We start from the raw sequence: 15,615 nt of genomic DNA, 5'->3' as shown, positions 1-15,615 counted from the left end.
GGAATAGGGAGGATGGGTGAAAAACAAATATGACATTGTCATATGTCTGCATATCTTATCTAAAGATTAGAAGAAAGAAGGATAAATGACAAGATAAGCAGTGTTTTGGCATTCCCACTGCACTGAAAAGAAGAGAAACTATTCCTGAAAGAGAAGGCGAGGGTGTCCTAACAAAACCTTTTTTTTTGTACTTGAAGGCCATTATTTTCTAATTAGGATTTGTAGTCTGAAACGTTCCCTCCGAAGGCTGATTGCTGGTGGTTCATCGATGGTGTGGAAGTACACCTTGTTCCAATTATTGTCTGGATTTATTTAATGGAGGACATCTAGAGGTTAATCACCAGATGCCTCTGAGCCAGCTCCAGGAAAAATGACTAATAAAAATGACAGACTACTCCCCTTCTCCCAATTATACACTGTATTTCCATTTATAGGATGAGAGGAGAGGGGTATGTAAAATAGTACAATACAATGTAATAATACCAATGGAATTAATGGCGTAATATCCTGTCTTTGTGTTCCCCTGCTTGTTTGTAGTTTGGATCAGTTTCATTGTTTATCTTCAAACACAACTAGTGGTTGTGGTGGCTTTATCATTTTCACTGTTGTTTAGGGACAAACTTCACAGCTTGGTTTTTTTAAATGCAGCTTTGTGAAACCTGAAGATACTCTGCTGTACAAACACCTGAAGAAATTCCAAAGAGACTTTTTTTTAGAGATTGTTCTGTGAAACCTCCCATATGTGAAAGAAATGAAAGCTGTTTTTGAGCAGCGCTGCCAGTCAAAAGTTTTTCAACCAGGTGGCATTTTAGCAGTTTAGGTGAATTATTTAAGGTTTTTGGTTTTGTGTGCTGGAGAATAAATGACACTTAGTTGCTGTTAACATGCAGAGGCTTATCCGCGGCTGTTCTGGCACACCTGACTTTAATAAAACACTAATTTGCAGTCACTCCGCTGGGATCAGGCAATGAAAATGTTCCTAAATGCAAAAAGGCATCCGATTTTTCAGCGTTTTTAGTTGGCACATGTCTGCTCAGAACCGAGGTAAAGTTGTTTTTTTTCTCTAAAATGGACAGCTTGAGATTTGATTCAATTATAGGGCCAGCAACGTGATGACAAAATGATTCATGAATTTTTTTTCTCCCCATGCGACCACTTTGCTTGTGTTTGTAGTTATCCATAATAAAAAAAATCTTTTTATTAATACAACAATAACAGATTTCTAAAAACATTTCCCTGCAATAGAAACATGCATTTGTTGCTTTAGTCTGCAACACTGGAAGCTGTCACCTGGCTGAGTCTCGGGCTGAAAAATCTCTTGTTCTCAGACAGAAGACTGGTACAGATCCTTGGCAATAGAACTTAAAATTGTTTGTAATTTCATCCACCCTTTGCATTTTTAGTAGAAACTTTAAAATGGTTTGCTTGATGGCAGGTGCGTAAACCACAAGTTTCATCCCTGCAACAATCAGCAGTTTCTTCTCCTTGAACCTGAGCATGAGGTGCTGTTATTTTTTTTAATGTGCTCCATACAAAGTTTTTGGGAGTGTTATCTTTGATTTTACTTGTTACTCATATTGTTTCTCTATCAGCATAAAACCTCACCATGCTCCTGCTGTTTTTTTTTTTTGTTTGGTTTTTTTTTTACTGCCAGTTGGCAAACACCTTGGTCAGTTGACACAGCCTTCTGATGGTCACAAGACAGACATTCGATGCAAGTTGCAGAAGTTCCATTGGATCTTTTTAATATCCATAAGATTGTCAAGACAAATCACGTAAACCTTTTCAGTCTCCCTCTATCAACATCAATAAACAGTATAAATTAATAAGCGCTTTATTCATCGGAATGCATTGACATTTTTTAACCCCTACTCTAAAATAAGAAGAGGTGCCTTTTGAAGTCTGTAGCTGAGTCTGTCTGATTATCTGGAGGAGAGGAGCTGCAAGGTGGGCTGTTCATCACAGAGTCAGGCAGGTGAAAAATGTCAAGGGGAAAGGGTATGACATAGGGATGAGCACGACTAATTGACTAATCCATTAGCCGAAACGGTGGCCTAAGTTGACTGCCTTTTTTAAAAGTTGATGTTTGGATGAGAATTATGTCTCAACATGCAGAGATGATTCTGTTTACAGCGCTGTTAAAAGAACAGCGTTGCCCTTTTAAGGACAAGCTAGAGAGGAGGTGAGAGAGAGATACAGCACATCAGCTGCCTTGATGGACAAGTAGGTCTGAGTAGGAACGGGCGGCTCAAGCAGAGAGGTAGCTGTAAGAACCTGAATGCTTTTCTACAAGCTTTAGCAATAGACACCACACAGCTCTTGTGGTTCCATCAGAGTCCTGTGTCGGCTTCACACAGGTTGGGTGAGGTAAAGTGAGTTTACCTTAAAGCTATACCTTAAAGCTAGCTGCAGCTTCTCCTCATCTCAGCCTCCCAACCTCTGTTTGGAGGTGGAAAAGAAAGTTTACACAAATAGTGGAGGCAACAGATCACAACGACACAAATACTATATCCTTCTACAGAAAAGCTGCACATCCAGAGCAAAATAACTGGTTTTGTCATTGCTGAACACTCCTGCGGAACAGTGTTTAGTTCACCTTGGATAGCAGCCACCCCATAAACGCAGGCAGGCCAGGTTCAGTTCCGACATCTCCATAACCCACCTTCTCATCTATCTATGGAACAATGAAGCACACTAGAGCCCGAAAAATGTTAGAAAATAAGACAAACTAAAAAATTTGTGTATAGAAAACATGCAACATATCACACAGATTACAATTTCCCTTTGCAGCTAAAGTATTTTTCCTTTCATAAATGATGTTGCCACTAGTAATGGAATAATTAATAGATTTTAAAACGCCTGACTACTAGTAACTTAAACACCTAAAATGCTCATCCCTAGTATTACATATCATCAGCCTGGAAGAGTGAAGCTGGATGGGGGAGTCGGGAAGGTTTTCAATGTAAATGAGGGTATGTAATGTGTAAGTGGGTCAGTTGTTGAGCACTGCGCCCGCGTGGGATGGATATCTTTTAACTACTTTTTGTTTTTTTCCTGGCACCATACAAGAAGCACACAAATGCTTTCAAAAACTTGTGTTTTCTTGGAAACTGTCACAAGCAGAAACCATTGTATGGATGCACACTGTGGTCCCAGAACACACACCCTCTTCTCTGTTGTGCTGAGACAATTGTGTCAAAGACTGTGGGAGTGGTAGAAACATAGAAAGTATAAAGATATATATACTGAGTAAGAAATGAGGGGATTTGGAGAATAAATCACTCTGTGTGATTCTCCAGGGAAAACGGTCTACAAGAGACTCTTAGTATCTAAATAGACTTGAGAAAAATGAAACCCAATGCTACCAGGAGTCTGAAAGAGATGCTACAACTATGTGTGTGTCATTTGTTTAGCTGGTGCTGGCCTCGTAAACCATTAGAACAGATATAATTTGTTTTCAGGGGTTAGGTACAACAAAAAAGGTCAACAGAGAATATTCATTTGCAGAAAAAGGGAGACGAAAGGCTTGAGGACATCTAAACAGGCAGATAGTACCTCATTAACGAGTCTAATTGATTGATGATTATACACAGTGAAGCAACAATGGATCCAAACCCTGACTGCTAGTTGTTTACGCCTCAGGTCATGGTTGTTCAAATGCAAATCTGAGAGGAAAGAAAGTTGGTTATAGTTGCATTTGCAGAGTAGGTCTCACAGTGTTGGATTTGTTTGGTTTCAGGATCACTCAGCTCTAATAAAGCATAAATGCCAGTATTTATCCTGGGAATTCTGCAGACATTTTGGTTGCTGTCTGCAAACGCTTTTAGCAGTTACCTATGTTTTAGTACTGTATATGACTCATTCCTGTAAGCTCAGTAGAAACCATCATCTAGTGCAGTGGCAGTCTTCACCCTGGTTCCTTAGGGAGTGTAGCCTGCAAGTTTTCAGCAGCACTCCTAATGGATGTTATGTAGTTTACCCATTTCCAATCCATCTCTTAGCTTTACATAACTTTTTTTTTTTTTTTTATATATTAAAATCCTGTACTGGCTGTCTTGCTTCAAGGTCAGTGTTGGTCCAACGCTTTTTAGTAGTGTTCAGATAAGGCTCTACTTATTGCCCTAACACGAGGCTTTTGATTTCTCCCAAAAAAATACACCCGCATTGTACCAGTTAAAAGTTTGGACACACTTTCCAATTGGATCTTGTGGGAAAATGTCTCTAAACTTTTGACTGGTTGTGTGAATATATGTATATTTTCTAAAGATGTAAGTAACAATAAGAGCAAATCCTATATTTTAAATAGGATCTCTAAACCTCAACAGTATTCGTAATCCATCTACAAAATAAAACTGAAGCATTACTTGAAAACACAACTTCATACAAAAACTCGTATTTCTTTATTTGTGGGAAAATGAATAGGATAGGATTATATTAAATCAAATTACACGCGCATCAATGAAAAATAAAAACTGTGTAAAATCCTCACAGAGAACAAATCCAACTTACTGCCAGCAATCCAGACCCAGTTCTGATACCGGTCTTACAGGGTCCAATACCTCATACAAGCAGGTCCGCCACTCCTTACTCCTGGAGCATCCCCTGCAGGACTCCATGGGGGACATGGCTGTTTCAACAAACAACCATGCTCTCTCCAAAAAACATTTACTAAAATGGTTTAATTTAGAGGATATTTTGTTATTATTAAAAGAAATAAATATTTACCTCCCGACAGTTTAATAATAGATCTGAATTCTTATAAAAAAAAATTACAAAACAAGGTAGAATATTTAGTTAGGGTCTAAAAACACATTCAAAATATAGCTTGGTCACCAAAATTTTCCTTACCAGTAACCACATTTATACGGAGACTTTTACACCAGTGGTTTCAAATCATCCCAATTGCAGGACATCTGTTTACATGAGAACTAATCCATCTTGATCTGGTGTGTAATATGCACTAATAATTAAGCAGAATGGTCCTGTCTGACGTGTAGAAAGGTGTTTACATCACAGGACTTATCAAAGATGGAGAGGTCTACAAAGTTATCAGCACAGTTGTGGTTTTTGCAGTATTTTCAAGCTTCGGATTGATACTTATGTGCTTCTACTGCAAACAAAGAGGAAAAGGCCTACAAACAGAGTGTGAAGGAAAAACAAACGTTCTGCTGCTGTCCAGTACATTTTTGTTTGCTGCCATCTTCCCAAATGAGGAAACATCACTCATTACATGTTTACGTCTAGTCATCGCATCCGCTGTAATAAAAGCAACCTGGCAACTTAGTGATTCAGTGTTTGCAGATACATCGATCGATTTGGGAAAAGAATTATTCCAACCAAAAACCTTTTCGGTTTGACACTTTTTTTTATCAGGAATGAGGTGTGAACATGGATAATTTTCATTTTGTTAGAGCTTTCAAACTGATTGCAATCAGGCTTGTGTGAAATTATTTCAGCTGTTATTTCAGCTGTTAACAAAGTCAGTCGAGGTTTTGAATATAAGCAAATGATGACGAAGACAAACCACATCATTTGAATTTAATGTTTTAGAGCCTGCGAGCTTTCCTCTTCATATGACATTTAGTGTAGTGTTATACTGTTTTTCCAACTAAATATTCTGCATTAAATTGCCATTTTATGTAATTGCTTTTATTCTGTGTTTACTCAAACAAAAAATAATCAAGCGCAAACAGGTACATGCAGTGCATACTTTGCGCTTCTCTCTCCTATGCACTAAATTAAACTGGTGCATATTTTCTAGCATTGGTATTTTATTGAAAGCACCACATTTGTTTGAATGTGCCATCATGGCTGCAGCCTCTGATTCATGTTTTGTATTAATTTTAATTATGATTTCATGTCTTTCAAACAGCTCAAGGTTGTTTGCAAAGATTCACTGCAAATGTTTTTATGAAATTACAAAGACACATTAGTCTGACAGCCCGTGTTTGGCTGCTTTTCAGGCTATAATGAGCACACCTGACCTAATTAAGCCCCAGTTTGCAGTTCCCTTGGGATTGTGTAGTTGAAATGTTCCAAAATACAGATAAAAGGGTTTAAAGATGGTTTCTTGATGGGCAGATGTCAACTCAGAGCATAGGTTTGGCAAAGATTGTCTATGCATCACTGCAGAACAGGTGCATGTGAGTGCCGGCTCGCTGTGTCTGATCATCTCAGGTGACATTGTTCAGCTCCAGAGTAAAGAAAGTATAAGATAACTTAAAAAAAAAAAAAATAAAAAAAAAAGCAAGGAGGTATGAAGTGACCTCAGTCTGAGAGATGGAGTGAACTCTGTGCGGAAAAGCTGGCTAGTGGGAGTTGGGTTGGTTTTTGATGGAAATAAGAGGGTATGTTTATGTTTAAGTGGGTCACTTGTCAAGCACAACAACCATGTGGGACTTGTGTCTTTTTATTTCTCCTTGGTACAAAAGACCGTACACACAAATCCATTCACTGTTTCCAGGAAACTGTCACATGCAAAGGCCATCGTTTTCAAAGACACTGCGGTCCCAGTACACCCCCTCTCATTTCCTCTATGCTGCCTTTAGAGTATTGTGTCAAAGACCACACAAGCAGCAAAAAACAATTTAGTAGAACATGGCCTGATAGCAAGTTTAAGACTGCTTGAATGAGATAAATTGGACTTTAATTGTTTTTTTGTTTCCCCATTGTGTGTCTTACACAGATTTTGATAAGTTCAAATGTCTATTTGCTTTAGCAGCAGGACTTCAGAGTCCATCTAGCTTATGTTTCAGTGAGTTATTACCTGTGTCTTTGTGAATAAATATCTGCATCTGCTTGAGTAGTTCATGTTTTTACATGTTGGCTTTGAGCCTGTTGGTGAATAAATCTGCATCTGCTTGAGTTGTTCAAGTTTTACATGTTGGCTTTAGAAACAATTACAGCAAAGTTTATTTGTTCTCAGGGAGAAGGCTGAGCTGATATTCAGCCACACAGAGATGGAGGACAGAGTTGGAGGACATCTAAACAAGCAAACAAGCAGATAGTCCCTCATTAACTAGCTTAATTGATTGATGACTGTACACAATGCAGTAAAAAATAGATCCAAATTCAGATTCCAATATGTTAAAGCCTCAGGTTATGCTTTTGTGTAATTGCATGGCAGAGTGGAGCGATGGATTAGGGGGTGATCAGGCTGCTGACTGACAGGAAAAGTCTTTGCTGAGTTTAAAGGTTCAGTTTCCTTTGAGATCTCTAGCCTTAATACAGCAAGAAACACTGACTCAGTTAATATGTGGAAATGTAAAAAAATGTGCTCTTAAAATTGATGTTGCTGTTATAATAAAGTTGTTCAAAAGTGAATGCAGTTTTATCACTTTTATTAAAATTGTCTGGTCTAGCATTGTTTTTAGTTTATTGAACAACACACTGAGCTAAAATGTGTTACCATGTGCAATAACCTTAGACTTTTAAATTCAATACTTTAACCAGAAATATCAAATATTTACAAAATTTGCTGGAAATATTTTACTGTAGTCTGTCTGCACTGTCTTCCCCAGTTATGATGAGCAAATATACCACAGTAAAATTGACTTAGGAGTCACACTTCTGACAGCTGCTGATGTCAGAGTTTTGGGTCCCAGACCGGATTACTAACATTTTGTGGAGTGCACATAAATCTGGTTTCCTTTCAAATGGAAGTCTTACAATACCAAGTTGAGAAACTTGGATGTGTCTGTTCCCTAAATGGTAGCTGCCTTCTTTATACAGAAAGCCATGGCCATGAGTCACTCCTAGCAGGAGCAACCTATTTTCACAAGTCAGTGGGTGGTGTGTCTAATAGCTGGCTGCTGAGCTTATATGTCTGTATTCTTTTATAGCTGATCTCCTTAACTTAGAGTGATTTGGAGAACGTGGCATGGTGAAAACTACTTGTGCCAATACAATGAATGAATTAGCATTATAAATACAGAAAGTAATCCATTAACCTTGTACTAGCTGACACATGTCTTTCCAAACACTAAAACAGTGTCTTAGTTCAGTTTACTGTTTAAAATGGACTAAATAAAGGAGTATAGCAGACTGACTTTTTATCTTTTGAAGAAAAAAAGCTGAATTATGTTTGATGCATTTGCATGTCAGCAGATTTACTCCAGTTTCTTATTCTGCCTCCTAACAAACTGATGTGTTTCAGATGGTCTCTAACAGGCCTTTCATCTCGCTCCCCGAGTGCCATGCTCCTGCAGGTTTTCAGTGTTACCCTGCTTCAACACACCTGACTCAATCAAATGGATCCAACAGCCTATGAAGATCTGCTGGAGCTGGGATACACTGAAAGCCTGCAGGAGTCCAGCTGTCATTGGTTTCAGTTGAATAGTCTTGGTCTGTAAACACAACCCCTTTCCCACTTCAGTAGCTATATCTGTTGTTTCTCTACACCAACATTTTTGTTTCTCTTCCTCTGCCACTTTTAGGTGACCCACCCATTGGTTTCCGTGACGTGTTGCTTCGTGATGGTCCTGAAGGATTTGCCAAAGCTGTCCGCGCCCATCAAGGTCTGTTACTGATGGATACAACATTCAGGGATGCTCATCAGTCGCTTTTGGCTACCAGAGTTCGGACCCATGATCTGAAAAAGATCTCTCCATTCGTCAGCCATAACTTCAGCAACCTTTTCAGTCTGGAGAACTGGGGAGGTGAGTGTCCTTGTGTTTAACAGATTGTATCTGCACAGAGACAGGCTAGCTGCATCTGTCGCCGCATTAAACATAAATAACTAATTTCATGCCTGAAACTACTTTTCCTAAGCATTGCATAACAAACTACATTGAATGAATCAATATATTTTAAAAGGAGTGTTAATTACAATGTGGCTGAGCTGTGTCTGAAGTCACTGAGGACTATGTACTACAACCTCATTCTTCCAGCTCCAAGAAGTGGGTTTATCGTGACTTTGCCTGCTTTTAGTGTAAAAAGAAGTCCAGTGATGTCTGTGTAGGGATCCTCAATCCTGGTCCTCGAGGTCCAGTGTCCTGAAGGTTTTCCAAGTGTCCCTGAAGCAACACGCCTGACTCGGACTCAGACAAGCTCTGCGAAAATCTGCTAAATACACAACGATCTGAATGAGTTGTGTCGCAACAGGGACACTTGGAAACCTGCAGGACACTGAGTATTGAAGATCCCTGAAGTAGAAGATGCAGTTTCTCTCTATAATGCAAAGGGTGATGGTTTTAAAGTGCTGTCAAAAGTTAATATTTTTCTCTTCCAGCACATGAACACTCAGCATGCAAATTTTGAATTAGAATTTCTTCTGGTGGAAACATTTATGGCAAGGTTACATTAAAATACCCCGCCTGCACTTTAATTCGTAAGTTCCTCGTATGAACTCTTTGATGGAGCTTTCCATCTTGCCCCGCACTGGCACTGTGCCAGTTCCCAGACTTAATTTGTAACCTGCCAACACAGTCACACAGGAAAAAAAGTTGGTTCTGGACGTGTTCTGCTTTCAAAGGCCACCAAAAGTAGTGCTTGTCATTTGTGAACTGTAATGTCATCAGAAGGGCAAATGCTGGATTTCCCTGAATGCCACACCACTGTTATGTTTCAATACACTTAAAAAAGAGAGAGAACAGCAAGCTGAAGCTAGAATAATACTGCCTGTTAATGTCAACACAAGCTCCTCACTGTTTTAATACAATAAAATAAAAAAAACCCACCAGACCAAGCAGTCAGTCCAGCAGAGTACCGTCTCCCCTGCATGGTTTTCTACAGATGAAGTTCAGCTAATTTAGCTCAATTAAATACTGAAATGTTTCCCTTCGATTAAATCCTTAATGTTGCCGCATTGCAGTGTCTGGAAACACACACACAGACTGGAAATCACCAAGTTTTTGAGACTCAAGTAATGTGCCGGAGCCAGAACGGTGTCTGTGTGAAAACCTCTGATGTGGATCACAAGAACAAACAGAACAACCGAAAAACACAAGTCTTGTTTCTGCTTTTGTTTCACTGCCTGACTCTTTGTTAGATACCAACAGAACAAAGTGAGGAAAAAATAATACAGATAAAGGTGTCTCCAGAGAACCTTTAGTGCTAAAAACAGTTCCTGAGATGAAACTCCTCTTGGTAGCAGATTAGAGTTGCACCGGTTAGGTTTCATTACTCTGGGTGGGCACTTTGAGCACATCTCACATAAAGGAACAGTCTATTCACTTTAAACTTGAACAGATTTGCAGCATATTGATTTTTGTAGTTAATATATTAGAAGTGTTTAGATGTTGTCTAGTACAGGCGGTCCTCTGGTTACGCGGCTCTCGACCTCCATTTTTTCGACTTTACGACATTCATTAAATGAATGTAAATAAAAAATAGAGCAAGTTCTAAAGTTGCGGGGTTCCGTATAAGCTCTTATGAAACGTGACGCGGAGGCTGTGATGATGCCTTAGTGCATGTATATTTTTATTTTAACTGAAATGTCTCTAATTGCATGTACTGTTTTTCCATTAATATGATCTCATTTACGTGTATTTAGATAGTTATTTATTGATTTAGGGGGTATTTAAGGGTAAAATTCGACTTGCATGGATTTTCAGGTTACGGCGCAGCGTAGGAACGGATTTCGTTTGTAAACCAAAGACCGCCTGTATCTCTATGAATATTGTTACAACAAGACTGACCAAAAAGTGGGATAATGTAAGCCACGTGGAAGCAGTTGCATTCCAGCATATCTTTGAAGAGAGTCTGTGACAACTTGCGGTAAACTACCCCTCAGAGGAGCGGTGTGAATGGGAGCCAGGGGAGCCCTTTGGCTCTGTGTGTCTCATTATACTTTATGAATTAATTCTGAAAGGCACAAGTGCTTTGATTAAGGCACATAAATGCCTTTTTAAGGTTCATTTTCTTTGTTGAAAGTTCTTCTAGATTTCCAGATAAGACCGTTTGCTGCTGTTTTGCAGTACCATGCAATGTTGCTGGATGTCACCACTAATGTCCTGAAGCCATTTAACTCACAACAGCATGATTAGGTTTTTATTTAAAGAATCTGGATATCTATCTATTTACAGATATTTATGTAACGCAAATATTTCTTGAATATTACATTCTCAGATGTTTGCTGAACACTGAGCCTGTTTACATCAGAATCAGATATCTGGGAGTAATCAGATTACTCTAATAACCTCATATGACGCAGTTATTGCTGTCTACATTTACCAGCCCATTATCAGATTCATTTCAGAGTGCATATGTGCAAGTTGACGTCACTTCCTGTAAGGTGTGTGTGTTGCAGCATTGTGAAGCCCACAGGGTTGGTGTTAGATGCTAATGTCAGAGGTAGTGCACTGCTACATCTGTTACAAGTGAATGTGATCTAATGGTGAATGAGAATCTGAATTTGGCCTTATTTTGTCATGTGAAGCTGATTCAGGCATAGAGGGGCCTTGTCACATCCAACACAATTCACCAAAAACCATTTATTCTCCTTATTACATTTTAAACATTTTTATAGCTCTAAATTTTGACATTTCATAATTGCTTGTCCAGAAAGAGTTATGAGAACTACTTCTAAAATCTGAATTTGGCGTTATCCCTGACAAGAGAAGTGGATTTTTGATGCAACAGTCGAGGCAACTTTTTAACTGTGTTTATATGCCAAGACCTCACGGAGCATAAGAAACAAATAGAAACTAAATCAATCAGTTCACATGAAACTTTGATATAGCACTTTTTGTACAGATGCATTTCAGAGTGCATTAAAACATAAAAACAATGTCACACTCGCACACACACAGTTGCAACCCAGCTGTTTCTTCTTCGTACCACATAGTTTTCTAGCATTTTCTTGCTCCTGTCTCAACTTTTGAAACATGTTGCTGCAATCATCTTGATCATGATCTCATATTTCAGCATGGATATGTTTTCTGTTGTCCAGAAAATAAAAAATTATGAGGTTTACATATAATTGCAGTTTGTTTGCCATTTACACAGCATCCTAACGTGTTTTGGAATTAGGATTGGAAATATAGATTTTAACTGAGGTATTGATTACGGCATCGTCCCTTATTCTAGCTGATAGAAAGTGTAACATCATGCAGACTCAGAGTAAGCAACGTGCACAAGCTAACTTACGTACAGCTAGATTGAAAGTGTCTGTGTGGGTTTGTAACTATGGAATAATAGGAGAAGATGGCCTTATCTAATAAAGCAGCTGAGCAGCTTTACTGCACATTTGTTTTGTTATCTGGGGACGAGTTGGGAGCACGTTGCACTTTTGGGATGTCATTTTGTGGATTATGTTCTCCTTACTTTCACTTGCACTAATTTAACACTAACTTTGGCTCATCTGGTATGCCAGAACTTTAAAACGGAGTATGTACTCTGTGGCAACATGAACCCAAGACAGCAGTGGTGTGTTTTAGCTGGATAATGTACCCTGCATCACTGCAGCAATGGTTATGGGAATTGTTTGACAGTTCAAAGTGGTTGACTGATATTGTGGTCAATAGTTTTTGTGAGGACATTTGCTGCAGTAGAAGCTCGGAGTAAACAATGCAAATTAATCTATTGTTTTACTGACGCCAGATATGATAAAGAGCCGAGAGAACAGTGAATCCATTTTACTTTCCTGTTAAAACCCTTTTGTAAAGTTCTAATGGTTGAACTGCAGTGGGTGTCGGGGTTTGAAATATTTTGTCAGTGAAAGCTCTCTACATTGAAACAATCTTTTGTCTTCATAAAGAAGTTTGGAAAAGTGGATGTGTGTTTCCCCTGTGTATGTGGCAGCTAATGTGCGTCAGTTAATTCAGATGTAAGACCTGAGCTGAGGAAATGTAAATACCTCATGACATAATGATTCTGCAAAGGCTGAGGAGCATCAGGTTCATTTGTCTTTCTCACTTAAAAGTTAATGTGATTGTGTAATATATAGAGGAGGAATGTAATATGCTAGTCGATCCTCTTGAAGCATCAGTTCTTGTTGTGTACCACTGAGTCACCACCTGATTAACACTAAAAGCCACAATATATTGAATATAGAAGCTGTGAAACCTTCCCTTGACCCATGAGTACAGCATCTACAGAAAGTGTAATCAGAGCAAAGCAGAAATAAATATTCATTCAGTTTGTTGGATCACAGAAAATGTGTTTAGTATTTAGCAAAATATGAATGGTTAAAATAAACCAATAGAATATGGTCTTGTTGCAAGTAAACACCTCAGTATAAAACATCTGGATTAAACTGCTAACATGTGAAATCCCAAATCTGATATGGGATTCTTAATATGGTGACATAGTAATACGCAATATCCAAATGATCTTAAAGGGGTGCTATTATGGTATTTGGAGTTTTCTGAGCTTTCTACAGTGTTACAGTGTTGAATCCTCATCAGACATGTGAACAGCACTGTTTTTTATCACCTAAACGCATGTTTGAGTTCCAGCTCTCTCTCTCCGTTTGGTTTCCATGGCGACGAAAAATGCATAATTTTTAGAGGTTTTTTTCTACTTGGAAATCCTTGTGACGTCCCGGGGGATAAGGTTCGGTGATTGGTTACCTTCTACTGGTTAACAAGGACATGTACAAATACATCAGGCGGGTGGAAAACGTTGGATAAAGTTATTTCCAACGATGGCTGGTGAGTTTACCAAAGAGAGACATCCTGCTGCATTCGTTGCTGTGGGTTGCTGTTTTCCACTTTGTTTTCAGGGTCTGATTCAGGTTCCAACATGTAGGGCTGTATGCTATGTGTTGACATTGTATTTTGTTTGAGTTTTTATTTTTATTGAGTTCATATTAGCCTAATCCTTCTGTTTATGAGATGTTACAATGACGGCGAAAGCAGGTGCGGTGCGCGCTCCCGATGTAGTGCAGTGGCGGGAGGCGGGGCTTCATGCGGAAGAGTCTCAATCCACTCATTTTGCCTACAGGCTGATCTGACAGCCTACGGAGAGGGCCGGTCTGAAGTAAATAAAGCGATTTGTGACAATAACTCGATCAATCCCAGCCCTTCTGGTCTCAGAAATAAAAATAAATTAGCCTGAAATGCACATAATAGTTCCACTTTAATATATTGACCATGCATGCTACTGATGTACTTCATGCAGATGCTGAAAGCTTTCCATTGATACGGGGGACATGAGCAGTGTCAGAGACAGCCAGATACAGATAGAATCATAAAGTTAGTAGTTTTTGTTGGTTTTTTTTATTTTTATTATTTATTTTATTAAACAAAATAAATCCACAGGTTTTTGTTTTTTTTTGTTTGTTTGTTTTTTATTGTTCCTGTACAGTCAAAGTAAAGCCATGCAGGAAACTAAAAACTCATTTTCAAGCAATCTGATTTAATAAAAATGTATGCATCTCCCAGAATCCATTTTCTTCATTGTTACTGTTAAACTTGTTCATTCACCCTGTTTTTAAAGCACAATGTTCTCAGATTCGCCATTTGCCATCAAAACTCTCGCCTCATATTGATTTCGTTTGTTAAACACAAATTAGTCCACTATGTTGTGGAAAGTTCATCTCAAGCACACATTGTCCCAGAGTGACTGTTCGTATCCGCATCTAAACAGGCCCCCATGAATCACTTCATTACCACAAGAGAAATAACTAGTGTTCCTGTCTTGATAAGATGCATTTATCACAGACTGATCAGATTTATTTATTTTTTTCCTTCAGGTTTTTGTTTGATTCACTTGCAGTCCAAATAAATCACCCAAAACGAGATGACTGTTGAATGTGAATATTGAATGCTGTCATCCTGACACATTGTCCCTGTGCAAGAAATATATTTTCTTTTCTTCTTTTTTTTCCCCTCGTTTAACACTTGACTCGTCTTAGATAGGGAATATTGCTTTCACATGTTTCAGCTGCTTAGAGGCAGAATGAATCATTGAAGAGATTAAGCCTGTGAAAGCCCTTTGAGGATTAAGTCCCTTCCCGATATAGCGTTTCTCGCAACACCAAGGAAGATACAGTAAAATGAACTGGGTCACATTATGTATCTATATGCTTCATCACGTCTGATTGACACAGTGTCATCAGCTGGTTAAACCTATTAATTCTGAATTATTATTGAATGTGTTGGCATCTGCATCTTGTTTGTCCAAGCGCTTGTTAAATCTGTGTATTGGAGTGATTTGATGTGTTTGAAGGGTTGTGAGTGGTTTGTTTCAGGTATTAAACATAAAAAGGAGTCTGGACTGAACAGATATGAAAGTTGGATCTGCCACTACTGAGCAACAACGTATAATGTTAATGATGGGAGAAAACAACTGTGTTCATCAGAAAATCACATTCCTCTTGGACCAAACTGTGCACTACTCCTCTCAACACTTAACCCTGATGCACAGTGTATTTATATGCTGTTTTCTAGTATATTCATAAGTGAGGCTGGTATATTTGCATTTTTGCCACTTCAGTAGATATTAGGAGAATCACACAACACACTGCCAGTCACTGAAGAATATAGTATAAAATTTCATGTGAACACATACATGCAATTACCAAGTTTTACCTCTGTGATAAAAAGGACAAGAAATTATATTCAATTTTTTTAGAATGTTTTCTGATATATCAATATGACAATGTATTTCTATAGAATACATCAAATAAACTAAATAAAAAGTCAAATTATAATAAAGACAAACCTGTCTGTA

At 38.4% G+C, this 15,615-nt stretch overlaps 1 protein-coding gene across 2 annotated transcripts in view; it reads left to right on the top strand.

Moving 5' to 3' along the window:
* pcxb (pyruvate carboxylase b) overlaps positions 1 to 15,615 on the top strand; it is a 320,178-nt gene that overhangs the window by 251,198 nt on the left and 53,365 nt on the right. For both annotated transcript variants that reach the window (XM_079257650.1, XM_079257649.1), the window contains one exon: positions 8,436 to 8,657. In XM_079257650.1, coding sequence (XP_079113776.1) covers positions 8,436 to 8,657 — 222 coding nt within the window. The remainder of the gene's footprint in view (positions 1 to 8,435; positions 8,658 to 15,615) is intronic.

The sequence above is a fragment of the Telmatherina bonti genome, assembly GCF_933228915.1.
Source record: "Telmatherina bonti genome assembly, chromosome: 18".
Lineage (NCBI taxonomy): Eukaryota > Metazoa > Chordata > Actinopteri > Atheriniformes > Telmatherinidae > Telmatherina > Telmatherina bonti.
The sequence above is the reverse complement of the archived record's forward strand: the minus strand, read 5'-3'. Positions and strand labels throughout refer to the sequence as shown.